Raw genomic sequence first — 27,181 nt, 5'->3', positions numbered from 1 at the left:
ATAATAATATTTCTTAAAGTATTTTCTCTGTGATGTATTTTTGGTTACATCACGAACATCCCAAAATATGTTATGTAAAGTATTACATAACAATAGATATCAATTCTCTCTTTTTCGGTGCAAGATTTTGCAGCCATATATAGTATGTTGGTTACTTATGTATGTTCCGACTTGAGTAAATTACTTGTAATACAAAAACACATCTCTGCAATAAACAACTACCCACGAAGGTCATTCCTACAGTAAGAAATGTGGGTCTGTTTCTGTATGTACTTATAATAACTGCACAATTAAATCATATAAGAAAATGCAGAATTGTGCTAGAGAGACTATAAGGAATCTATATTATTATATTTCTGTTTAGAGAATTTTCAGTTAATCAGACATCTCAAGGCTAAAGCTAAAGTGTTTAGCCTTAAGCTGGCCATAGATGCAGAGATCCGATCATACGAATCATCGGACGATCGGACTTTCCCATCTCCCGACCTGCCGCTAACCATTCTGATCAAATAAAGTAGTTAAATAATAGATCAGCCAATGTTCTGCCCCTGACAGCAATCGTACGATAGTTATGTCCGACCAAAGCTAGTGACAGTCTCCCTCTAAAAATCGTACGATCGGCAAAACATGCAGAGATATTACCCGCAGCCGACAGAAATCTTTTAACCTGTCCGACCTACTGTATCTCCGCCATACGAAAAATGGCTGGACTCTCCACACACGGTGCGAAAATCGTGTGAATCCTCGATTCGTACGATCAGATCTTTGAGTCTATGGCCAGCTTTAGACACTTTAATTACACTGCTAGGTTATCAGGAAGAGATGGATACAAACACTCAACTCAAATATATATTATTCGTATCCAACACTATTCAAATTCAAAAGTAGAGCTTGCTGTTTAAAGTCTTTTCCTAAAAACACCTAAAATTGTACAATGTGTTGCATTAAGATTTACAAACGTGCTTTATCATGCCATATACAGACCTGCTGAACAATTGTTGTTAATTCCAAGCACAGCTGAATTACATTATTTCTTGTGACTGAGTAATCTGTCACGGCAGCAAATGGTGATCTGTAAGAAATAAACACAGTTTAGCATTTATACATTCTAGCATACATACAATTAGAATAATCTATAGAAAACACTCAGGGGCCGATTCACTAACTTCGAGTGAAGGATTAGAAGTAAAAAAACTTCGAATTTCGAAGTGTTTTTTGGGCTACTTCGACCATCAAATGGGCTACTTCGACCTTCGACTTCGACTACGACTTCGAATCTAAGGATTCGAACTAAAAATTGTTCGACTATTCGATAGTCGAAGTTTAGTCTCTTTAAGAAAAAACTTCAACCCCCTAGTTCGCCATCTAAAACCTACCGAACTCAATGGTAGCCTATGGGGAAGGTCCCCATAGGCTTTCCTAAATTTTTTTGGTCGAAGGATAATCCTTCGATCGTTGGATTAAAATCCTTCGAAACGTTCGATTCGAAGGATTTAATCGTTCGAACGAAGGATTATTCCTTCGATCAAACGATAGAACTATTTGCGCTAAAATCCTTCGACTTCGATATTCAAAGTCGAAGGATTTTAATTCCCAGTCGAATATTGAGGGTTAATTAACCCTCGATATTCGACCCTTGGTGAATCGGCCCCTCAAAGTACAATGACATCTACTTAAGATCTGGCATACATCATGCTGCCCAAGCAACACAATATGAACTTCAGAGTTTCAGTAAAAGCAGGATACTTTAAACCGCCAAAAAAGTGATTGCATAACGTAAAAATCTACACAATGAAATAATTGCCTCTCAGGACAAAATATGAAGCATTAGATTGAATGCACCTGGCCCTCAAATGGCATTTGAGTGAAGAACAGCTCATAACATAAAAGAAGAACACAAAGAATGTCACCAAGAGAATACACAGAAATGCAGCAGCCCATTGTGACCAGTATATTATAATAATAATACATATATATTAACATAACACCAATATTTTAGTCCATGCATGGATCTACCCTGAAGAAGATCCCTATGTGGATTGAAAATTGGTGTTAAGGTGATATCATTCTAAAGATTGCAGAGAATGCAATTCCCAATGCCTTACTTTTGTAAAATGTGTTTATTTTATCTGGACCGTTCTGGTTATATATTAACTAAATTGGGATAAGAGTCGGTAATATGTCTAGAAACACAGAAAGAATATAAGCACCACCCTCAAACATATTGTGGTATTAACTATGGCAGCGTATTCCAGGTGCAAATTTGAAAAACCAGACTAGTATTAGTTTCTATTTTTTTTTTTATAAACCCACTCTTGGCTTTCATCTTCCTATAGTTAATGTGTTTTCCGTTATTGCAGCTTGTCCTGTACTAATACTTTATGGCTTGATGATATTTATAGTGCAGTAAGCTAGCTTTTCCCATTATTATACTGAACTGAAACCAAACTATTCTCTGGAATTTTATATTTTCTCATATCTCACTATTATTAAGTCCATGCAATTTGATATTATTTATCAAGGCCTTTCATAGGGGCAGAATTAGCAAAGTGTCTGATTAGAATTTAGCACAGTAAAATTCCACTGGGCTCTTTTCATTTTTATGGGATTTTTAGAGTCATATCTATCAAATGATCAACTTTCACCCATTGACAAATACACCTCTGAAAAGGCTACAGAAATGAAGAGAGCGTGGTGGAATTTTACTGCAGTGAGCTCTAATCTCACACTTTCTAACACCTTCCTTTCTCTCTTTCTTGCTGGTTTGGATAGGTCTACCTTATTTTGAACACTCCGAGCATTTGCACTGACGGACCATCATGTTCAACTCATATATAACTTACAGCTGTGTGTTTCACACTTTCATTCAAGCCATCATTTGAGATCCAACATTTGGCCAAGGAAGGAACCATTAATTAATAAAACTTTACAGGTGTATGCAAATATTGCTGTATCAGCTTTTTAAGCCATGGTTTTAACATCTAGGCAGTAAATAAATCTCCCTCTAATTGAGATTCCATAAATAACTGTCCATAAAACACTATGGACCAAGGGGGTCAGCTCTAAGATTTTGGAACTAATGTCATATCTGTTTGGGCTTCATATTGCTAGGCATATGACCCATTTGTGGCCTGCAAACTAAACATGTAAAGGAGTTGATGTACAGAATAAACAGAATAATGTGTACCTCTATTGTCGGTAAAGAATTCTATAGCTCTGTAAAATATAAAGCAAAATACAGCAAACATAATACAGGTATGGGACCTGTTATCCAGAATGCTCGGGACCTAGCGTTTTCCAGATAACGGATCTTTCCGTAATTTGGGTCTTCATGCTAAGTCTAATTTGGGTCTTCATTAAGTCTACTAGAAATTCATTTAAACATTAAATAAACCCACTAGGCTGGTTTTGCTTACAATAAGCATTAATGATATCTTAGTTTGGATCAAGTACAAGCTACTGTTTTATTATGACGGAGAATTAGAATGTAATGGCATGCACTAGTGATGGGCGAATGTATTTGCCAGGTGCGAATTCTCTGCGATTCACCGCCGGCGATTACATTTGCGAAACCGGTGTAAAAATTTGCGAAAAATTAGTTTCGCAAATTTCGCTGGAAATTTGCAAGTTATTCGGCGAAGCTAAACACCACAGATTCACCCATCACCAGCATGCACCTTTTATTACATTACCTCCTAAGATCTTTAAAGCTCAGTGACCCTGCTAGAATCTGGAAGAAAATAGGGGAGTTCTGTATGAAGGGGCCAACGTGTGGTTAAGCCAGAGCAATCACTTTTCTTTTATTATTTTCTTATATTTCTTATACTTTAATTTGTTACAAATTGTTTATCATTAGATTGTCAGTTCAGGGAAAACTTAGATCCTGTTACTAGATAAGCCCCTCGGAATTCTACAGACATTAAAAACACTGCCTTGATGTTAACTTTAACAAGATATTAATGACTCATGAATAGGGTACTTAATGAAGTTCTATTAACAATTTCTTACTGAATGAGAAGCTTACTGCAAAATGAATCACTATGGGGGTTATTTATTAAAGGTCGAATTTTGAATTGATGTTAATTTTTTTTTTTTACTCTAATAAATTCAAATGTACTCACAACTCGAATGAAAAATGAAATATGACCTAAACCTAAAATATGATAGAATGGGAACGATCCGAAAATTCCATTCACATTCAAATTCAAACTCGAATTGAATTTTCCTCTGAAAAAAACTTAAATGTCAGGAAGGCTATTAATATTTTCAAATGGGTCAACGGACCTCTGCCATTGACTTTTAAATGAATTTGGCAGGTGTTGAATATTCGAATTAGAACTGTTTCTATGGTCGAGGTGTGATAAATCTCACGTTCGAATTTACATTTGAGTTGGAGCTTTTAAAAAAAAAAATAGAAATTTTTTATTTGCCATTCGAATCATAATAAATCTGCCCCTATGTCTACACATGGCAGCAGGGAAGATGGACTAAGATTTACATTAACACAAAATAACAATACAAACAATACTGATGGGAATTTCCCCCTTTGCAAGATCTTGCTCCAAAATTCTGCAAAAAAAATAATAAATATGACATTGGAGGGACACATTCAAATTTATACAAAAAAACATGCAAATCAACATGCTTCGTTAATCATAAATTAAACATGCATTAAAAGTAAATACACGTCAAGCATATCCAACTGCAGAAGGTGGACTTAAGACTCTAATGGCAAAAGTTTGATAGAATAATAAGGTTTGAGTCACTTACTTATCCAGTTTATGCCCTATCCATCTTTTTTTAAGGTTATCAATGTCATCCTGATCAGCGTGGCAATACCTATGGCAAGAAAAGGACTTCAAACACAAGCGAAAGCTTCCGTATAACAGCTTGAAAATAATGTCAACACTGCAGAACTTGTTATTCTTCATTATGGTTTTTACAATGCAGAAAACATTCCGTGCGCTGCCTCTGAACAAAGTCAACACTGATTTATTTCCAAGTAAACTGTGAATACATTTTTGGGAGGATAATGACCACCAAGGCACTGTAAATCATAGCTCACCAAGGCTGCATGCTGTTAAAAGTATTTGGCCAAGCTTATTGAGGGTGTGTAAGCCTTTTCAGTCCAACTTATTTCCACCGAGTCCACTAGGCAGACTGTTACATTGATGGATGTTTATTAATACATATTAAACACAGTGGAGGGCAATATGAAAATTCTTTTCTAACTCCATTTTGCTTATATGGAAGTTGACTGAAGTCATAGCTTTTCTAACTGAGTTAACTTGTCTTCTACAGTAGTATCATTTCAGTTTCTGTGATGACTCAAATGAACAACAGGAATAAAATATTTCCATCACTGCAACTCAACTTGGGATCTGATTTTAATGAATACTGATCTCAAAGGAAACAGTAATGTAGCCTCAAACAAATGAGGACATTCGATTTGTCTCACACACATATAGGGGCCGATTCACTAACTTCCAGTGAAGGATTCGAAGTAAAAAAACTTTGAATTTTGAAGTATTTTTTGGGCTACTTCGACCATCGAATGGGCTACTTCGACCTTCAACTACGACTACGACTTTGAATCGAAGGATTCGAACTAAAAATCGTTCGACTATTCGACCATTCGATAGTCGAAGTACTGTCTCTTTAAAAAAATCTTCGACCCCATAGTTCGCCATCTAAAAGCTACCGAAGTCAATGTTAGCCTATGGGAAAGGTCCCCATAGGCTTGCCTAACTTTTTTTGATCGAAGGATATTCCTTCGATCGTTGGATTTAAATCCTTCGAATCGTTCGATTCGAAGGATTTAATCGTTCGATCGAAGGAATAATCCTTCGATCGTACGATCGAACTATTTGCGCTAAATCCTTCGACTTCGAAGTCGAAGGATTTCAATTCCCAGACGAATATCGAGGGTTAATTAACCCTCGATATTCGACCCTTAGTGAATCAGCCCCATAAGTTGCAAATAATAACTTACCAATATGGATTTCAAAACTCAAATGAGCTTGGTAAGTTGAGTGTAATTAGTAGTGAATTCGCAAAACGGCGGTTTTGCAAATTTATTCACCAGCAGCGAATAGCGGGAATTCGCCACAAATTTTCGCCTGGTGAATAAATTCGCCCATCACTAGTAATTAGGTACAACAGAGGGAGAAGCACATAATGGCCACTAGAGTATGAAAAATACAAGGACTTTAAACAGCTTTAACTAAAAACTACAAATCTTGTTTTGCACTCAGTACAAAGACATTTTTAAAAACAGAAAATATAACAAATATCAATTTATGGTATTTATATTAAAGGGGTACGTCTCATTCAAATTAACTTTTATTATCACATGGACAGGGATATTTTGAAACATACGAAAACTGCTCTTCATTTCTAATTTCTTGCATTTTAGTGACTCTCCAGTTTGGAATTTCAGCAGCTGTCTGGTTGCTAGGATATAATTTACCTTAGCGCACAGGCAGTAGTCTGAAATTGTAATTTTGGCTTGAAGTTAACAGAAGTAGTGATCGGCGAATTTGGGGAATTTCGCTTTGCTGAAAAATTCACGAAACTGCGCCGGCGTCCGTTTTTTTATGCCGTCGTCCATTTTTTGACGGACGCCAGCAAATTTTCGCGGCAGTTTCGCGAATTTATTCACTGGCGGCGAATCACAGGAATTTGCAGCAAATTTGCCCATCACTAAACAGAAGCAGTTTTTTTCTGCCCCTGGTAGCTTGTGGGATGCTGTCGTGGCCTGCATAAAAAAAGCTTTACTCTTACTCTTTACTTTAATACTCCATCATCTAAAAAACAGTTAAAATATGAAACCGTGCATGCATGGGCAATATACAGTTACCAAATTGGCTAGTCCCTAAAAACCCAGCCCAGCATTGCTTGCATGGTTATCGACAGTTTAGCATTTCATATCAACTGCACACACCCCTATTGTAATTTCCACAATGATGCAAGCTATATTTAAAAGTGCCTGGATTTAATTTGAATGAATTTTCCCAGCTCAAATCTGACAAACGAGAATTTTATGCATATACTGTATGTTTCGGACTGACATTTAAAAGGTAAATTATTCAACAGATGGTAAATAGATAGGCTGTGCATAATAAAAAAAAAAGATTCAAAATAATTAGTAACCCAAAAATATAATGTATAAAGGCTGGAGTGACTGGATGTGTAACATAACAGCCAGAACACTACTTCCTGCTTTTCAGCTCTCTAACTCTGAGTTAGTCTTTAAGGGGGGCCACATGGTACATATCTGTTCAGTGAGTTTTCAATTGATCCTCAGCATTCAGCTCAGATTCAAAAGCAACAGTTATGACCCATGTGGCTCCCCCTCAAGTCACTGATTGGTTACTGCCTGGTAACCAATCAGTAGAAACCAAGAGAGCTGCAAAGCAGGAAGTAGTGTTCTGGCTATTATGTTAGACATCCAGTCACTTCAGCCTTTATACATTACATTTTTTTACTTTTCTTATTTTTACCCTGAACAATTCCTTTAATAGGGGTCCTACCTACAAATGTATTGTTTTCACTCTTTTATGAGTAATATCTTCTCACAAAAAGAGCACTTTTGCTATAGGCACAATGCTCAATTAAAAAACAAGGACTGTATTAGTGATAAAAAAAATGTTCTTACATATAATTTGGATTAAAAAATAAATCTTCAAATACTTACTAGCCATTCCACTTTTGAAACTAACCCCAGGCTATCTGTATAATGGGGTGGGGGTTGTTTCTAAAAATGTATTATGTAAGCAAGAATCCATATCACTACCACGTTACTTTAAACATTAGAATCAAAAAGCTCTTTTACCTGTCCAACCAAGCGAGGAGGCTCTTTGCTGATCCAATGAGATCCACAACTGAGGTTAAGAAGTCATTCGGTAACTTTCTGCTACTTTTCCCATCATAGTGGCCACTTCTCCTCCTCCCCGTTATAAAATTCTGCAAATTTTTTGCAGATGAATTTAATTTGTGGGAAAGTGTTTTCAGGTTCTCCGTTTCCAATCCATAATTCTGTATCAAAATACAAACAGAAGGGGACACATTAACCTTAAAAATTAATGTGGATTAATTTACTAATATCAAAATTTGCCATTTATCAAAGAGTGAAGTTAGAGATTGCCATAGTCCTCTAGAGTGAAATTCCGCCACTCGCCACATGAAAGGGGTATTTATCAAAGGATGAACTTTCACCCAATGATAAATACTCTTAAAAATTCCATATAAATGAACGGAGAGTGGCGGAATTTCACTGTAGAGGACTGTGGCTTCACTCTTTGATAAATATGCCCCCATGTCTTTGTAAACCTGAATTAGTCCACTGCTTTTTAATAAACGTACCTACTGATATACTGTGTCATGGCAGGAGAAAAGTCCAGAACTCAGATTCTATGGGGTATATTTTTCAAAGTTCAGCACCACCACTGGACTCAAATAACCAGTTGAACCAAATTGAAAAGTGACTCAAATCAGTTCAAAAGAACTTGAAAAAAGCAAAGTCTGTGATAAATGTGCCAACTGATATCAAGGGGCACATTTACCTAGGGTCGAATATCGAGGGTTAATTAACCCTCGCTATTCGACCGTCGAAGTAAAATCCTTCGAATATCGAAGTCAAAGGATTTACCGCTATTCCTACGATCGAACGATCAAAGGAATAATCGTTCGATCCAACGATTAAATCCTTTGAATCGAACGATTCGAAGAATTTTAATCAATTGATCGAAGGATATTCCTTCGATCAGAATATTGTTAGGAAGCCTATGGTGACCTTCCACATAGGCTAACATTGGCCTCGGTAGGTTTTAGGTGGCGAACCAGGGGGTCGAAGAATTTTTTAAAGAGACAGTACTTAGACTATCGAAAAGTCGAACGATTTTTAGTTCGAAACGTTGGATTCGAAGGTCGTAGTCGAAGGTCGAAGTAGCCCATTCGATGGTCGAAGTAGCCAAAAAAAACATTCAAAATTCGAACTATTTTTCCTCTATTCCTTCACTCAAACTAAGTAAATGGGCCCCCAAATGTGATAACATTTGAGTAGTGATAGGCAAATTTGTCCCGTTTTGCCACAAATTTCGCTAATTTCCCGTGAAATTTGCAAAACTGGCGAAAAATTCACGAAACTTTGATTTTGACGCCTGTGACAATTTGCCGGTGTCAAAATCGGCGCCGCCGTCGGAACCATCTGCGGCACCTGAAAAACGCTGGCTTCAAAATTGTCACCAGCGTCCAAATATTTTCTAAATGGGCGATTTCGCGCCTGCCAAATAAATTCGCCCATCACTACATTTGAGCTGGCAGGAATCTATCAGGATTTCCCATTTCAAATTTTATACAGCTGCCCCATAATCTTGCTTTTAAACCTAACATCAAAGGCGTTCTTAATTCTGCACATTAATAAATTATTAGATTATAAATTAGTTAATTCAGTATTCCATTAGATTGTAAACTCTATGGAGCAGGGGTTCTTTTTATTGCAAATGTTTGTTCCCCCTGCCACGTACCATTGAGATATATATATATATATATATATATATATATACAATAGTGATATTTGATCAAATACAGCATGGGGTTTAGCTAAGAATTTAAATGTACAAGCATGCCATAGATGAGGCTAAACAAACCACTGCTGTACTTTGACTCAATTACAAATGTATTTAAAGTTAATAATATATTTGTGTGTGGTATTTACCAGTGCACAAAGTAAATCTACAGCTTCCAAAATAAGTTCCTGGTGTCCAATCCGTGTGACTCCTAATTCTTCAAGCTCTTGATGTGTAATGCGCAACAACTGGTCCCCTGCAATCTTTTCTCGCTCAAAGTTCTTTATGTACTGTTGCAGACAATCATCCAGACCTATGGATAGCGAAGGGGAAGAGGAAAATAGGAAGAATTAATAAAGGTAATAAGGCAGTTGTCAGACACACTTCACTGAAAGCAAATTTGATCTCCTTGATATCACTAAATAACATCACGAAGCTACTGAATTGTGTTACCGGTAAACCTAAGATGCCAACAGCACAGTCTTCTTTGTTGCTGGGAACTTTTTGTGTGCACTTATGTGAGTACAGAGTGATTTGTTTTTTGGAAATAATACATACAAGCATGTTAAATTGTCTATCCTCAACTTAACGGAGAAGTAACGATTGACTAAAGAAGTAGCTAGAAATGCTGTACATTATGTTTTGTGCTTCTGTACCAGCCCAAGGCAACCGCAGTCCTTTATCAGGCAAGATATGTGTCTCCAAAGATGCCCCAGTAGCTCCTCATCTTCTTTTCTGCTGATTCACTGCACATGCTCTGTGCTGCTGTCACTTGCTGAGCTTAGGGACCCACTCACAATATACAGTACACATAGAATAGAAATGTCACAATATAAAGGCTGATTAGTAATTAATACAGATAATTATTACATGGCAGCACAGAAACCAGTGAAATTAGCATCAGAATTTAATAATCAGCCCTGTAGCATCAGCTTATATTACAGACAAACCTCATTTTCTGCTGGATAATTAGTGACAAGCCCTAAGCTTAGCTTCTCAACAGCTGCTCAGATCCCACTGAGCATGTGAGTGTCACAGATACTTTCCAAGATGGCGACCCCCTGTGACAAGTTTGAAGTCCTGGATCATTGCTGCTATTGAGAAGCTGAAACGTTATGCTGGTGCAATAAGTTCAGTATATAAAATATGGCATTTTTAGTCACAATAATTTTTAGGGTTTAGTTCTCCTTTAATTTTCATAAAGCCTTCAATAATTAGGCCACCATTATTACCTCTGCATCCTTTATAAACCTACAGGTAGTGCACAGATTACCTAAAATGTGAACAGAAAACAGCATACCTTGAGGTGGTAAAGAGAAGTGGTACCCCAAATTCCTTGTTCCACCTCATCCCACAGACATTTAGTTCGATTTAACCCTCGATATTCGACCGTCGAAGTTAAATCCTTCGGCTTTGAATATCGAAGTCGAAGGATTTACCACAATTCGTTCGGTCGAACGATCAAAGGAAAAATCTTTCGATCGCATGATTAAAGCCTTCGAATTGAACAATTCGAAGGATTTTAATCCATCGATCTAATGATTTTCCTTCGATAAGAAATTGCTAGGAAATTGCTAGGAAAGCCTATGGGGACCTTCCCCATAGGCTAACATTGGTGCTCGGTAGGTTGTAGGTGGTCGAAGTTTTTTTTTAAAGAGACTACTTCGAATGGTCGAATAGTCGAACGATTTTTAGTTTGAATAGTTCGATTTGAAGTCGTAGTCGAAGGTCGAAGTAGTCAATTCGATGGTCGAAGTAGCCAAAAAAAAATTATTCGAAATTCAAAGTATTTTTCCTTCTAATCCTTCACTCGAGCTAAGTAAATGTGCCCCCATATGTGCATTGGTCATGAGGCTTTTTTTCCCATGCCCTAGTTACCTCCTCTGTTGGAAAACACAGGAATGGGAAAATTAGACCACACAGTATTTTTCCCAATCTCGCACCACCAAATAAGAATTACTGAAAGGACATATCCAATAGACTCCATTTAAAACAAATAATTCTACCTAGTACAGGTATGGGACATATTATCCAGAATGCTCGGGACCTGGGGCTTTCCGGATAATTTGGATCTTCACACCTAAAGACTACTAGAAAATCATGTAAACATTAAATAAACCCAATTGGCTCATTCTACTTCCAATAAGGATTACACATATCTTAGTTTGGATCAAGTACAAGCTACTGTTTTATTATCATAAATAAAAAGAAAATCATTTTAAAAAATTTGGATTATTTGATTATAATGGAGTCTATGGGAGATGGCCTTTCCGTAATTTGGAATTTTCTGGATAATGGATCCCATACCTGTACTCAATTCTTAGTAAGCTATAATTTTTCCTTTTTGGAGGCAAAACAATCCTACAATTTTATTGGGTTTATGTTTAAATGATATTTACCGTAAGTAGACATAAAGGATGGAGATCCATGTTGATATTGGGTTATTCAGACCCACGTTCAGTTATATGCTTTTTCAGGACATGATTGTTTTCCCTGTCCATCAACTTTAAAGTAGATGTTTATTGTTTATCTCTGCTTCCAGTTCCCATGTCTCATTCCCTAATTTCTTTCTGTGACTCACATGCCATTCAGACATCCAAAATCGCATTAATTACAGACTTGCAAATTATAGAGCTGAATTCTGCTCCTAATAGCAGTAACATTTTAGCAATTACAAATGAAAATAATGTAAAAAAAAATGTAAAATTTGTATCATTATTAGGTTATATACTTTGCAGAGTTAAGTACATTGTTTACTACTAAGGAAAGGGAGACCTAATAATTAGAATAAACAACTGAGGAACAGAAAGTTAATCTGGACCAGTAATACAGTATTACTTTTCTGAGGCCCCATTGGTGCTAAAGGGAACCACCAGTTCTAGATGACTAAAGTGATCATTTACGTACAAACTTTAACGCAGGTGTTAAACACAATAGAGAGTGCACATTGGCTGAATTAATGTACTTACACTGCCAGACTGTTGCCAATGCGTCTCTCCTGCATGCTCTGATGTATTATAACATTTAAAGGGTAAATAATATATCACTGTTTCCCTACTTCAACACAAGGGGGCACATTTACTAAGGGTCGAATATTGAGGGTTAATTAACTAATTAATTAATACGAAGTCGTAGGATTTACCGCAAATACTTTGATGGAACAATCAAAGGAAAAATGGTTCGATCGAACGATTAAATCCTTCGAATCGAACGATTCGATGGATTTTAATCCATCTATCGAAGGATTTTCCTTCAATCAAAAAAAGCTTAGAAAGCTTATGGGGAAGGTCCCCATAGGCTAACATTGATGCTCGATAAGTTTAAACTACCGAAGTATGTACTCGAAGTTGTTTTTAAAGAGACAGTTCTTCGACTATCGAATGGTCGAATAGTCGAACGATTTTTATTTTTTAGTCGACGGTCGAAGTACCCAAAAAAAACCTTTGAAATTCGAAGTTTTTTTACTTTGATTCCTTCACTCGAGCTTAGTATATGTGCCCCAAGGTGTCCACTGGGATTACTTTGAAAATACTACATTATCTTTTGCTTTTTGTTGTTTGTTTTCCCCGTTGCCAGAGGCGCTGATCTGTTTTTACTTGTAATATTCTGATGTATCTACTGACCCTGGTGAAGCTTGCTACCACCACCCTGGACCTAGCAGTAGCTTCAGGGTTCTCATATCTGGTTGCATCAATAGACCTACAAGACTCGCATCCATTAAATCAGATGCAAACTGCAGTTTGAACCCACACTCTTAAAACATTCTGCAACATGCAAACGATTTGTGTCAAAACACAAGCACAATTCGTAGTGTTTTGATGCATTGGCCACAACTTGAAGCATGGCTGCAATTATGCTGAAATTTATGGGAAAAATATCTTAAGAAAAATGGCCTTTGCACATTGCAGTTTTGTTCACAAACGGTCCTTACTATCTTACAATGGAATGCAAAGAAGTATGGAAAAGGCTCCATTTTCCATTTCCACTACAGGTATGGGATCAGTTATTTGGAAACCAGGTATCCAGAATGCTCCAAATTACAAGAAGGCCATCTCCCACTGACTCAAATCAAACAATTCAGATTTTTAAAAATGGTTCATTTTTCTCTGTAATAATAAAACCGTACCCTGTACTTGATCACAACTAGGATATAATAAATGATTAATGGAGGCAAAACAATCCTATTTGGTTTATTTCATGTTTAAATAATTTTTTGTAGACTTAAGGTATGGAGATCTAAAGTAAGGAAAGATCCTTTATCCCAGGTCCCAAGCATTCTGGATAATAGGTCCCATATCTTTACTATGAGAAATGATAGCTGATTAAAATAAAGATGGCAATACATAGGTCACGTCTTGGCTGAAAGGGGCTGTTCACCTTTAAAGGACAAGGAATATGATTTTACACTTGGGTTGCCTAAAGTTAGGCACCCCCAAGTGACTACTTTTACTTACCTGACACCACAGGCCAGTGCTTCGATCAGCAGAAAACCGCACCGGCCTCGGGGTTCATGGAGCCATCCTCTTCCTGCTTCTTGGTTTCCCGGGAAAGACACATGAGCAGTAGAGCAAAATAACCGGCTTTCTCGTTAAAGTTCGGCTTTTCGCTCTAATGAGCATGTGCAGCCACGTAAAGACCCTTAGAAGCATGAAGTAGATCGATCTGTGGTGGTCGCTAGAGGAACCCCGGGCCAGTGCAGTTTTCTCCTTATAGTAGCACCAGCTCGGGGTTTCGGGTAAGTAAAAGTAGGCACTTGGGGGTACCTAAATTTTGGCACCCCAAGTGTTAAATGCTATTCCTTCTCCTTTAAATTAACTTTTAATATGATGAAGAGATTGATATTCTGAGACAATTTGCAATTGGTTTTCATTATTTGTGGTTCTTGAGTTATTCAGCAGCTCTCCAGTTTGCTGTTTCAGCAATCTGGTTGCTAGGGACAACTTTACTCTAGCAACCATGCATTGATTTGAATAAGAGACTGGAATATGTATAGGGAAGGCCTGAATAGAATAATAGATGAGCAATAAAAAGTAGCAATAGCAATACATGTGTAGCCTTACAGAGCATTTGTTTTTTCAGTGGGGTCAGTGACCCCCATTTGAAGAGTCAGAAGAAAAAAAAATATAAAAAATAAATATTGAAGACTAATTGAAAAGTTGCTTAGAATAGGCCATTCTATGACCGGGGCTGGATTTACACAGAGGGCACCCGTAGGCCCCGTTGTCATTCGTCACCCCCTGTACCATCCCTTTGAATTCACTCAAATTTTCATCATTGGGACTGGAGCAATGGGGATTGGTGCACGGGAAATTTTAAAAACGATCATATCTCCGTCTCATCCCCAGTGTTTCTGAACCAATGTGGGTGTGGTTGGGCAGCATGCCACCCCCTAAAATTCTGCCACCCTAGGCCCAGGCCTTGGTGGCCTCTCCACAAATCCGAGCCTGTCTATGACATACTAAAAGTTAACTGAAAGGTGAAGCCTTACAGAGCATTTGATCAACCTGTGATCTGCCACTCCTCTGCCTTTCCTTATCGGATGATCAGTCTTCAACCCCATTATCAATAATGTTCAATAATGGATTGTATATGAGGCATAATACTGTTCAACCTTGAGTACCAATCAACAGTATAAAAGAGCTGCTTGTTCTCTAGCAATCAAACCTTCATGCCCATTTTGGCACAATTTATAGCTGTGGCTAAGCAAGAAAACGTCCTAATAGTGATGAGCGAATTTGGGGCGTTTCGCTTCGCCGAAAAATTCGCGAAACGGCGCCGGCGTCTCTCTTTTTGCGCTGGCGTCTGTTTTGAACATTGGCGCCAGTTCCTTTGAACGTTTTTTGGCGAAAATTGTGCCGGCGTCCAAAAAAACGGATGCCGGCACCCATATTTTTTTACGCCGGCAAATTTTCGCTGTGGTTTTGAGAATTTATTTGCCGACTGCGAATCACGGGAATTCGCCGCAAATTCACGCCAGGCGAATAAATTCACCCATCACTACAGCCTAATGCATTTCATTACTACTTTGATCGGTGTCATAGGGCAGTAACAATTGTTATGGTCAGTTGTTGCTTACACTACACAGAAACCTCTTGTATCTAAAGCAACATCTACTGGTAAGTACTTCCATTTGAACAAATATTCACTTAGAAGACTACAGTAGAACCCAGATTTTATGGTACCCTTATTTTACACTTTCCCGGATTTTACGTTGGAGATTGAGATTGAAAGACAAAAGAATGTAGTGAAAGCATGCGAAATAATTCTGACACATTTATGTGTCCTTAACACTTTTCCCTTATTTTACATTTTCCTGGATTTTACAGGGTTTTTTATACACAGTCCCTTGAAAAACGTAAAATCGGGGTTCTACTGTATATACAGGAGCAGGTCTCACGGTACCTCATGCACAGGAATGATAAAGGCTGTTAATACTCAGAACATTGCCCCTATCTTCGGTGTGGCCCTCTTTAATATTTTAATTTAAAAATGCTGTTCATTTAGATTCAGAGTGAACATTTCTAGAAGCCACAGTCCCCTATGAATATTTCATAGAATCCCTTCATCATTTTCCTTGCAGTGTGATCTACCTACTAAACGAAAATCCTGAAACTGCAGTGTTCTTCCAAGTAAGAACATTTTTAAGAAACAATACTTCATGTGAAGTACTTCTTGCGATAGTATTGCTATGGTTACTTTGCTAAGCTACACACTGCCTCATCAGGCAATGAACTCCGCATTACATAAGGAAATGAGATTCCTATTAGAAAGCCTGGTCTTCTCAGCAGAAAAGCAAATCCAATATTTCAGTGAGAGTTCTAATACAAGTGATCCTAGCAATGCAGCTATTTTTAAATGTGGGTTGGCATGAGAATGATAGCGACCTTGTGTAGGAACACAGATGGCAGGCATTTTCCCCCCACTTGTAGGAGTAATCGTGATACAAGAACTGAGCACATACTGACAACAGAACTGCTGCATGACTAAAGCGCTATGACTAAATGTGTGTTTTAAAGAGAATTTGGAAGGGGACTAACCCTGACTACCTTTCTATGGCAGGACTCCCATCAGTCACAAGGTGCAGATATTACCTGGGGTAAAAAGATCTCCTTGGAAGGGACATGTGCCTTTATTTATCTCTCTTCTAAGCAACTTTTCTATTTTGTATAATCTTTTAACTATTTGCCTTCATCTTCTGAGTTTTCCTAATTTTTAAATGGGAGTCACTAACTCCAGCAGCTAAAAAAAAATATTGCTATGTGAGGCTACACTTTTATTGTTACTTATTTTCCTATTCAGGTGCTCTCCAATTCATACAGCAGTCTCTCATTCAAACCACATCCTGGTTGCTAAGGTAATTTGAACCCTAGCTACCAGATAACTGCTGTTTATTTGACTTTATAGTAGGACCCCCTGAGGTGCATTCCTCTGTGCCCATTATGTGGAGGCTAGTGATGTGTGGGCCCTGTGGGTCAGACGGGTTCGGGGCAGAATTGTGTACAATGTCTTCGGACCATGGGCAGGTGTGGGCTGAAGTTTAGCCTACATGTACCCCTTTTACTAGTCATGTGTGAGGCGAGAATTTCTAGACCCACACCCAACCCTAACCCGCCCCTCCCAATCAGCACCTGGCCCTGGCCCACTGCTGCCCTCTATTTATAGACCTGGCCCAGCCCCGCAGTGACATCACAAAAGGGTTGGGTGGGTGGAAGTCTATAAATTCCGGTGCCAGAAGCCGGAACTGCTAGGTCACAGGTGGGGAGAGCAAGAGAAGAGCACAACCCGGACCTGCCCACGACACGAAGATTTTGTGCAGGAGTCGGCTGAAGCCCCCCGACCCACGTGTCCCACCGGTTTGTGGCCCGGCCTGCACATCACTACCTTCTACTGCTCCACTTATATACTTGCACCGATGTGCCCCACCCCTTCTGTGACATCATAACTGAGTGGATCAGGAGCATGTATATTAATGAAGGAGTGCAATGGGTTAGGGTGAGGTGGGAGTCGAGTTTAAGTGGACCCGCACATCACTAGTGGAGGCATTCCACTGTAAGATCAATGTTCCACGGGTATTCCAAAATTTCTGCTGAGGGTTCCTACAGTTTGCACCAGATCAAAGGGAGTGCAACTCTATTCTAAGGGAGTGTGCCAAGAAAGAGTTAGATTACCAGACTTAAAGGGGTGGTTCACCTTTCAGTTAACTTTTAGTGTGTTATAGAATGGTCGATTCTGAGCAACTTTTCCATCGGTCTTCATTATTTATTTTTTCTATTTTTTAATGATTTGCCTTCTGACTCTTTCCAGCTTTCAAATGTGGATCACTGACCCCATCAAAGACAAATGATCTGTAAGGTTTCAAATTTATTGTTATTGTTACTTGTTATTTTCTTTCTATTCAGGCCTCTCTTATTCATACTCCAGTCTCTTATTTAAATCAATGCATGGTTGCTAGGATAATTTGGACCCTGGCAACCAGATTGCTGAAATTGCAAACGTAAGATCTGTTAAATAAAAAGCTAAATAACTCAAAAACTACAAATAATAAAAATGAAAACCAATTGCAAATTATCTCAGAATATCACTCTCTACATCAAACAAAATATTCTCAAAGGTAAACAACCCCTTTAACTGGGGTGTCCAGAAAGACTCACAGCAGTTGAATCTGTTTTGCGTTTTAAAGAGGAATATGAGCAATGCTAAAGGGTGGTAATACACAGTCCTGGTTCAGCACTATAACCCAACGGAATACTTGCAACCCCAATGCAAATCACATGCTTGGGAAAAAATAACGAAGCAATTTGTTCAATGCTTGAATGAATTGCTCAAGACAGGAAAACAAATCGTTAAATCCCAGAGTAAAGCGAATGTTTTAAATGATTAAATCTGCCTTAAACACAGAAATACTACAGGATTATGACATATTTCATGCAGAGAGACTGAACATAATTTAATCAGCAATGATTTACTGCCCTTAGTGGGAAACACACAAATGTATCAATGCTTGTTAAAAAATATGAACTATGGCCAGGACAGATATATCTATTTTTAATAAAAGTAACGCAATACAATGCATTTGACACTTGCCATTAAATTTAATATTGCACAAGTGTTTGAAGAAGATGATCTATATTACTGACAGATTTTTATGAAACCTGCTTTATTAACAATCTCAGATTACAGTAGACTAATATACAGTACATGTTTTCATTTAAATATTTGTAAACTGAAACCCCACCAAAAAGACACCACCATCCACTTGAAAATAAAGTTCCAAGTAATTGCTGGTTCTGGCTCATAGCAAAAGCCTCCTCCAAACCCTGCTCTGATTCAATACCTCCCGACTGTCCCGTTTTCTGCGGGACAATCACAATTTTGACAGCTCAGCCAGCAGTTCTAGATTTTTATTAAAAAGTCCCAAGTATCTTTTTCTGGCTTCAATGCAGGAGATCAAAGAGAAAATGCAGGGGCTGAGTATTCTGCGCTCTCTGCCAAAAAGCCTCTTATTTAATGAAGTTTTAGTAACTTTGTATATTTTTTTTTGCCTCTGGAGATCAAAGTTTCTAAAACGTAATCAAATAAGAGCCATTTTGGTAGAGACACAAGAATTCTTAGCATCTGCATTTAGATACATTTGTAACAATAGAAGATAAGCAAAGATACAAGTGTAGCAATTTAAGATAAACAAGTCTCTTGGAAGAACTGTGACTTACAGCTTAAAGGGCAATTTCACATTCATTAGCAAAACTGTTATATTACAAAAAACATGGCCCTTAAACTCCCAGAAATGTGTTCAAACTTTCATAAACTTTCATAACCTGCCAAATCTTGTAAAATGGACATGGTAATTAGGGGGTGTAATCTAATGGGTGTGGTCGAAAATGTTCGCCACACATTGGGGAAGGTATGTGATTCTCACAATAATTATTCTACATTGTTTAACAAGTCAAAATCAGCAGTGCAGAAATAGAAAAGGCATAATACAAATACATTCAATAGCAATCACAATTACAAATAACTAGAAACCTTTTAAATGTAATAATATGTAATGTAATATGAGGGGGGTGAGGCAATGCAAAAACACTTTGGTGGCAACTCTATTGTATATCTATAATCTGCCTGATGAGTAAGCCCAATACTTTTATTACAGGTATAACATCTATTATACAGAAATCAGTTATCCAGAAATCTCTGAAATACAGCAGTGATAATTAAGAAAAACAATGTCATTGTTGATTGATTTGGTTTTATTTGTTTCTGTAACAATTCCAAAAAAATTGCACTTGATAATATCTAAACCATGTTGAGGTGAGTTATTGTTTTTCCTTTAGTGGCCAGATTATTGTTCAAATTTCACAAGGCAAAAATCAAACCCTGAACAGGCTTAGAAAAACCAAACCCCGAACAGGCCTTACAAAATCAAATCTCGAAAAGGCCCTAGAAAACCAAACCTCGAAAAGGCCCTAGAAAACCAAACCCCCGAACAGGCCTTTGAAAACCAAACCCCGAACAGGCCTTAGAAAAACCAAATCCCGAACAGGCCATAGAAAAATCAAACCCCAAACAGGCCTTAGAAAATCAAACCCCAAAAAGTCCTTAGAAAATCAAAGCCGAACAGACCATAGAAAAATCAAACCCCAAACAGGTCTTAAGCTGGCCATAGACGCAAAGATCCGATCGTACGAATCGTGGATTCGTACGATTTTCGGACCGTGTGTGGAGAGTCCCGACATTTTTCGTCCGTCGGAGATCGGTCGTTTGGTCGCTGGACAGGTTAGAAAATTTCTGTCGGCTGCCGATAATATCTCTGCGTGTATTGCCGATCGTACGATTTTCAGAGGGAGACTGTCACTAGTGTTGTCAGACATAAGTATCGTACGATTGCCGTCAGGGGCAGTACATTGGGTGATCTGTTCTATTTGATCGGAATGGTAAAGACTTTGATCTGAATGGTTAGTGGAGGTTCGGGAGATGGGAAAGTCTGATCGTACGTTGATTCGTACGATCGGATCTTTGCGTCTATGGCCAGCTTTAGAAAAACCAAACCCCGAACAGGCCTTAGAAAATCAAACCCCGATCAGGCCTTAGAAAATCAAACCCCAAAAAGTCCTTAGAAAATCAAAGCCGAACAGACGATAGAAAAATCGTTTGCAAATATCTTTGTTCATTATTTGGAACAGAAACTGTTCATAAAAGGCCCATACAGCAGTCATATTATCAAATATTGGAGATATGTGGACGACGTTCTAATCTTATGGAAAGGACCAGAAGGATTGTTCCATCAAATGATTGATGAGACAAACAAAAAGCACTCTACTATTAAATTTACCTGTGAGATCTCTGCTACTTCCATAAATTTTTTGGATGTCAACATAAAATTGTGTGACCAACAAATTCTGACACAAATGTTTTCCAAACCTACCGACCGAAATACTCTCCTCTTCTGTGGCAGTTTTCATAACCCACGTATTATTGATGCTATTCCGAAGGGACAATATATAAGAGCAAGGCGGATTTCGTCTAATTATGAACAATTTCAGTCCTCAATGCGGAATATCACCAATAAATTCCTCAATAGAGGTTATAAAAAGAAAAAATTTACACCTCTTGTGGAAGAGGTGAATCAATTAGATCGGGAGGAGTTATTACGAACAAAAGGGAAAGTGAATAAAGATATGGATAGAGTACCTTTTGTTACGAAATATGGAAAACAAAGTAATTGCATTGAGAAAATTATAAAACAATACTGGCCTATTTTGGGACAAGACAAACAGTATGGGGGCCTTTTTAAAAAACCACCTTTGTTTTGTTATAAAAGGGGCAAATCATTGAGAGATATACTATGCCCTTCTGATGTTTATCAAAAAGATACTAAATTTGCTAAAACACTAAGAAAAGGCACCTTCCCATGCCTCAGTTGTGTGTGCTGCTCTTCAGTAATAAAAAAACAGTACCGTTAACCATCCTATGAAGGGAACTCCTATAAGGATAAAAAAAAAATTCACTTGCGAGACAAAATTTGTAGTATACATGCTGAAATGGCCTTGTGGCATGGCATATATAGGACAGACCATTAGAATGGTCAAAGAGCGAATTAAAGAACACAGGAACAACAGAAGGAACTATAAAATTAGTACAGCAACTGATACACCTGTCTCAAGACATTTTCATAATCAGGGCCATAATGTAAGCCAGCTAAGATGGCTGGTTTTAGAAAAAATAACACAGTCTAAAAGGGGAGGTGATATACGAAAATCCCTTGGACAACGGGAAGCGTATTGGATAAAAAGAATGAATACAATGGCTCCTGCAGGCTTGAATGACCATTGGAGCTTATCTCCTTTTTTATAGCTAAACTGTTCATGTATCTCTTTCTTCACAGATATTGAGTACAGCTTGTGATTAGAATACTTTATTGCAAGTATCGGCTAAGGGTAAGACCTTTTGTATCAATAGTTATTAATGTATAGGCAGTTGAAACAAGGTAACCTTTAGGTAGGCTCTTTTTGAGCAGTTCCTACAAGTAATTTGGTTATTGTTTTTATATTTATTCATGTGTAGTTTGTCTCAACTATTTCATGAGGAAATTGCTTCAGACGACCACATTTTAATGGTTATGGAATTTTGACACTACGGATTGAATCGGGAATTTGCACAGCTACACAAATATTTTTATGATATCCTGGACTTTTAAGTATTTTAAATATCCGATATCTATTTATTCTTATATTATATACTACTTGTGTTCTTATGTAATTGATTATTGTACCTCCCAGTGGTAAGGGTTAACTGTGGTTCAAAAGATTTTTTGATGGAGGGGTGGGACTTCCTGTATGACACTATAAAGCACTTTTTCACTTTGGCTTGTACACACTTGAGAAAGGGCCCTTGCTGCCCGAAACATGTCGTGTGGAATGCACAATAAAGACTGAATAGCAGGTATTCTGCTTTTTGCTGTTTTCTTGATTTGCCAATTTAATACATTGAAGACCATAGAAAAATCAAACCCCAAACAGGTCTTAGAAAATCAAACCCCAAACAGGCCTTAGAAAACCAAACCCAGAACAGGCTTAGAAAACCAAATCCCTGAACAGGCCTTAGAAAACCAAACAGTTTAGGGTTAAAACTAAACAGGTGGCAATCCCACCACAGGGAAATTTAACAGATCTCTATTAATTTATTTAGGGGCATATTTATCAGAGAACGCTCACTTGACCCTTCAATAAATATTCCCCAAAGTCTAAGAGGTACTGTACATAGTTGACAAATAGTCCCTACCGAAGCAGCTATCAGTATTGGGTTGATTCCATTTCACATACATTTTGCTCTTTCCCTGACACAGAGCTTTCCCCAATGAACTATTAAATGACGAGGATAATGTTCTCTCTAGTGGATATGCGTTTAATAACTCATTACTAGTGATAATTAAGAGAATGACTTTTTTTTAACCTTAGCACATCAAAGTCATTGTTTCTGGATACATCTCATATTGATTATTTTACAGTATTAAGAGCATGAAGGTAAATCTAAAAGTATTGATTTTCTTATGTGAAGAAAAATGGCAAGCATCAAAAAGAGAGGTCAGAATGGAGTTTAGTCAGCATTACCAGCTAAAGAAATGTTTGTTTTTTTCTTCTAGGCCTCTCTTATCACATAAGTGAACACAATCACAGGGCTAATATTTGGCACCCCCCCCCCCCAATAATTGTTGCCTTTCCTTTTTACTTTAATACTGGCTTAATAGTGAGTCAAATGTGCATTATAATGGTTGTGTGGTAAAGATCGAACTGTGGTAAATGAAAAGATTTCGATCTTCATTAGTTCAAAGTTGAAAATATGCTTTAATTTCTCTCTCCAGCTTATGTCCTCTTAAATAGTGGCTCACCTTCTTTCTCTAAGATAAATCAATGCAATGCCAATGTTGAAATGTCAGCCAAGTTAATCCTTCGTTTTGTTGCTGCTACGAAAAAAACGTTACTCTTATATTGGCTTTTAGAATCTCCCCTCTCCATGAAAGATATTTTATCACAGATAAATCAATTGTGTTGGCAAGAAGCAATATGGGCAAAAACAGCTGAACCACATTTAAAGCGCAAATTCATGGATGACTTTTTTTCAAACTAATCGATCCTGGTCAAAAAACTAAAGTCTTAGAACTACTACAAATCTAAATATATTGAAATGTAAGGTGGCTTCATCAGTTCATGAATATTTTGGATACTTGATACTGCCATTTTTGTTGATAATTCTTTTTACATAAATTAGTAAATACACTGCGTGAAGTTTGGTTTATTATTGTTTCTTTACTTCATTATTTTATTTACCATGTTAATTATTTTCCTTTGGAATGTGTGCTTTTGAGCATATATTTATAGATATTTGTTTGTATCTTTGGCATGTTATACAGCATTGTATATTCTTTTCTTTGTTATCTTGACATACTCTTAGGGGCCGATACACTAAGGGTCGAATATCGAGGGTTAATTAACCCTCGATATTCGACTAGGAACTAAAATCCTTCGACTTCGAATATCGAAGTCGAAGGATTTAGTGCAGATAATACAATCGAATGATCCAAGGATTATTCCTTCGATCGAACGATTAAATCCTTTGAATCAAACGATTCGAAGGATTTAAATCCAATGATCGAAGGAATATCCTTCGATCAAAAAAAGTTAGCCAAGCCTATGGGGACCTTCCCCATAGGCTAACATTGACTTCGGTAGCTTTTAGATGGCGAACTAGGGGGTCGAAGTTTTTTTTAAAGAGACAGTACTTCGACTATCCAATGGTCGAATAGTCGAATGATTTTTACTTCGAATCCTTCAATTCGAAGTCGTAGTCGTAGTCGAAGGTCGAAGTAGCCCATTCGATGGTCGAAGTAGCCCAAAAAAACTTCGAAATTCAAAGTTTTTTACCTTCGAATCCTTCACTCGAAGTTAGTGAATCGGCCCCCAAATGTGTTTATGGAAAACTCAATAAAATTATTGAAAACCCAGACCTGGGTTTGAGGCAGTAAGGAGGTTGGTGCATTTTAGCCTAATCACTGTCCAACCTCATAGGAAAATAATTTTGTCACAGAAAGACCCAAAGGGGAATGTGACGGGAGATTTCTAGGCCGAGAAGCAGAGTTTGTCACCTGGCTAATTTTTCATACCAAACAAGTCACCAGCAAAGATTGGTGTAGCAAATTTGTTACAAAATGTGTAATGCTTTCTGCAGTTCCTCTCTCAACCCATCCAACTCTTGATATTAGGGATGCCCCGAATCCCAAATCCTTCATGAAAGATTTGGCCAAATACTGAACTCAAGTAAATGCCAAAGAGAAACGTATTCGGTTGTCTATCCAATCACTACTTCAACAAACCCCCCCCCCCCCCTCTCCCCAAGTACAATCCGGTATTATATTCTGGCAAAGGTAGCTTAACTACAAGAATTAAAAATGAATCATTCCTGGATTTGGATTCAGGAACAGGTCAATAGTTGGAAAGGCAAGATTGGTTATAAGTAGTGCAATTGCATGGTTGATCATTTCTTTCTTATTAACGTGACTATTGCTTATTTTATAAACCATTTTCCATAAATCTTTTTTATATAATATAGGAAGTATTTATTAGGATTTTTTGGGGGGGAAATAAGGATTAAACTTTAACTTGATGCAGAACATATTATGATTATATATATATAACCACTTGTTTCTGTTTCTTACCTATAGGACTGTCTACATTTTGTTTGAATTTGCAGGAAGATGCTCTCATACTTCTAATTAAGCTCTGAAAATGTACATAGCCAGGCAGTGAAAAGAATGCAATGCTTAGAAGTGACTTTGATGAACAAGTCTAATTAAATATATCAATTGTTTTTTATAGATTGTCAGGAAGAATGGATTAGCAGTTCATTTGTTCATTGCAGAAACTAGAAGCTTGAAGCATTGCGTGGAAAAAACTAATTTAAAAGTTGTAAATAGCTTTCCAAAGTACAAGTGACATATTGAATGCAGATGCTTTGTGCTCAGGAAAGCCTAAAATCAGCTCTGCACTACTGCCGAGGTTATGTCACCCCCAAAACATACCACCTGAGGTTTATGTTATGTTAAGATATAAGCATCAGATAGTTTTGATCACCGCAATAAAAAGAAGGAAGATAAGTGAGACACATGCACCATGTATGAAATATACAAATAAATTAGGGGCATCTTAATTCTGATCGGTCGTCTGGATAGTGCTCTACAATTAAATACATTTCCAGTGGGTGTATTATTAACTATTATGAGTTAGAGCATACATATACAAAAACATAATATTACCACACCTACAAACATGTTGTTGAAGCAGATACACAACATGGCCAAAAGAATCAAGACAAGTGCCTGTCCAACAGTTTACTACAAACTAAAGGTATTAATATGAAGTTGCTTCTCTTTTTGTTGCAAAAAGAGTTTTTATCTCTCTCTAACCACCAAGAAAGGTTTTCCCACTTAATGTTATAAAGAATGTTGGATGGGCTTTGCTTTCATTCGCATCTAAGGTTATACTGTTGAAGGACCTGTCCAAATCTTTTGCCTCAAAGTTGAAAGCACTGAATTGTCATGAATGTTGTCAATGATGGGTGTGGCTAAAATAGCGATCAGCTAGAAGGTTTGTCCATACTGGGTCCACCCAAAGGCAAACCCCGCATACATTGTATTCTCCCTTTGCAAGCATGAAGGTCAAAGGGGAGAATTTCTGGCAGGCAGAAAGTTATGGCCCGCTAGGCCAACTGGGTTTTTTTCCCCAGAGACCCTGTAAAGAGATGCATTTCCTGGTATACCCGTCATTGTTTCAATAGTTGTATCTGTCTTTAACTTCAGATAGACAGGCTAAAGGTGGCCATAGACACACCGATAATATTGTACAAAAAAAATTTCGCACGATATTCGGTGCATGTATAGTGGAGCTGACTGATATTGGCAGAAGACTTGGATATCGGTCGGCTCCTTTGATTGATTGCCTTTGAAGAATATCGGTCACTGTTAGTGCTGAATCTTTAGATAAAGGTAGAATTCTATTGTTTCTACCTTTATCTCAGCTCTACACGTGTGTGTGTGTTGAAACGAACAATCTTGCCTAGAAAGATCTTTTCCAGGAAAGATCGTAATTGTAACGTCTATGGCCACCTTAAAGTGGACCTGTCACCCAGACACAAAAATCTGTATAATAAAAGTCATTTTTAAATTAAACATGAAGTCCAATTTCTATTTTTTATTAAAACATTCATAGCTGTTGTAAGCACATTTAAAAATCTCAGCTGTCAAATATTGTCTGCCCCTCCTTTATGTCCTGGGCATAGAGGCGGGGCAGACAATTACTTTCACTTTCCATTCAGCACTTCCTAGATGTCACTGCTCTCCTCACATTCTCCTATTCTCTTTACCATTTAATTGTGTAGCCAGGGCATGGGGATGGACATTGGGTTCCCCATTCTGGTGCACAAACAAGATTTTGAGATGATGCAAGGCTTGCCTTAAAAATAGTGTCCACAAAATGGCTCCTGCCTGCTTGCTATCATTTTGAATTCCCAGACTGAAGGAAACAAGATTCAAATAATTTATATAGTGTAATTAAAGTTCATTTTGC

At 37.6% G+C, this 27,181-nt stretch overlaps 1 protein-coding gene across 4 annotated transcripts in view; it reads right to left on the bottom strand.

The window, feature by feature from the left end:
• The window catches only part of cnksr2.S (connector enhancer of kinase suppressor of Ras 2 S homeolog), a 208,619-nt gene that overhangs the window by 149,021 nt on the left and 32,417 nt on the right, over nt 1-27,181 (bottom strand). For all 4 annotated transcript variants that reach the window (XM_041583636.1, XM_041583634.1, XM_041583633.1 and 1 more), the window contains exons 2-5: nt 9,719-9,882; nt 7,835-8,037; nt 4,771-4,839; nt 985-1,072 (exon numbers count right to left, since the gene is read on the bottom strand). In XM_041583636.1, the coding sequence (XP_041439570.1) occupies nt 985-1,072; nt 4,771-4,839; nt 7,835-8,037; nt 9,719-9,882 (524 nt within the window). The remainder of the gene's footprint in view (nt 1-984; nt 1,073-4,770; nt 4,840-7,834; nt 8,038-9,718; nt 9,883-27,181) is intronic.

This window comes from Xenopus laevis, chromosome 2S, assembly GCF_017654675.1.
Source record: "Xenopus laevis strain J_2021 chromosome 2S, Xenopus_laevis_v10.1, whole genome shotgun sequence".
In the NCBI taxonomy this organism is placed as follows: domain Eukaryota; kingdom Metazoa; phylum Chordata; class Amphibia; order Anura; family Pipidae; genus Xenopus; species Xenopus laevis.
The sequence above is the reverse complement of the archived record's forward strand: the minus strand, read 5'-3'. Positions and strand labels throughout refer to the sequence as shown.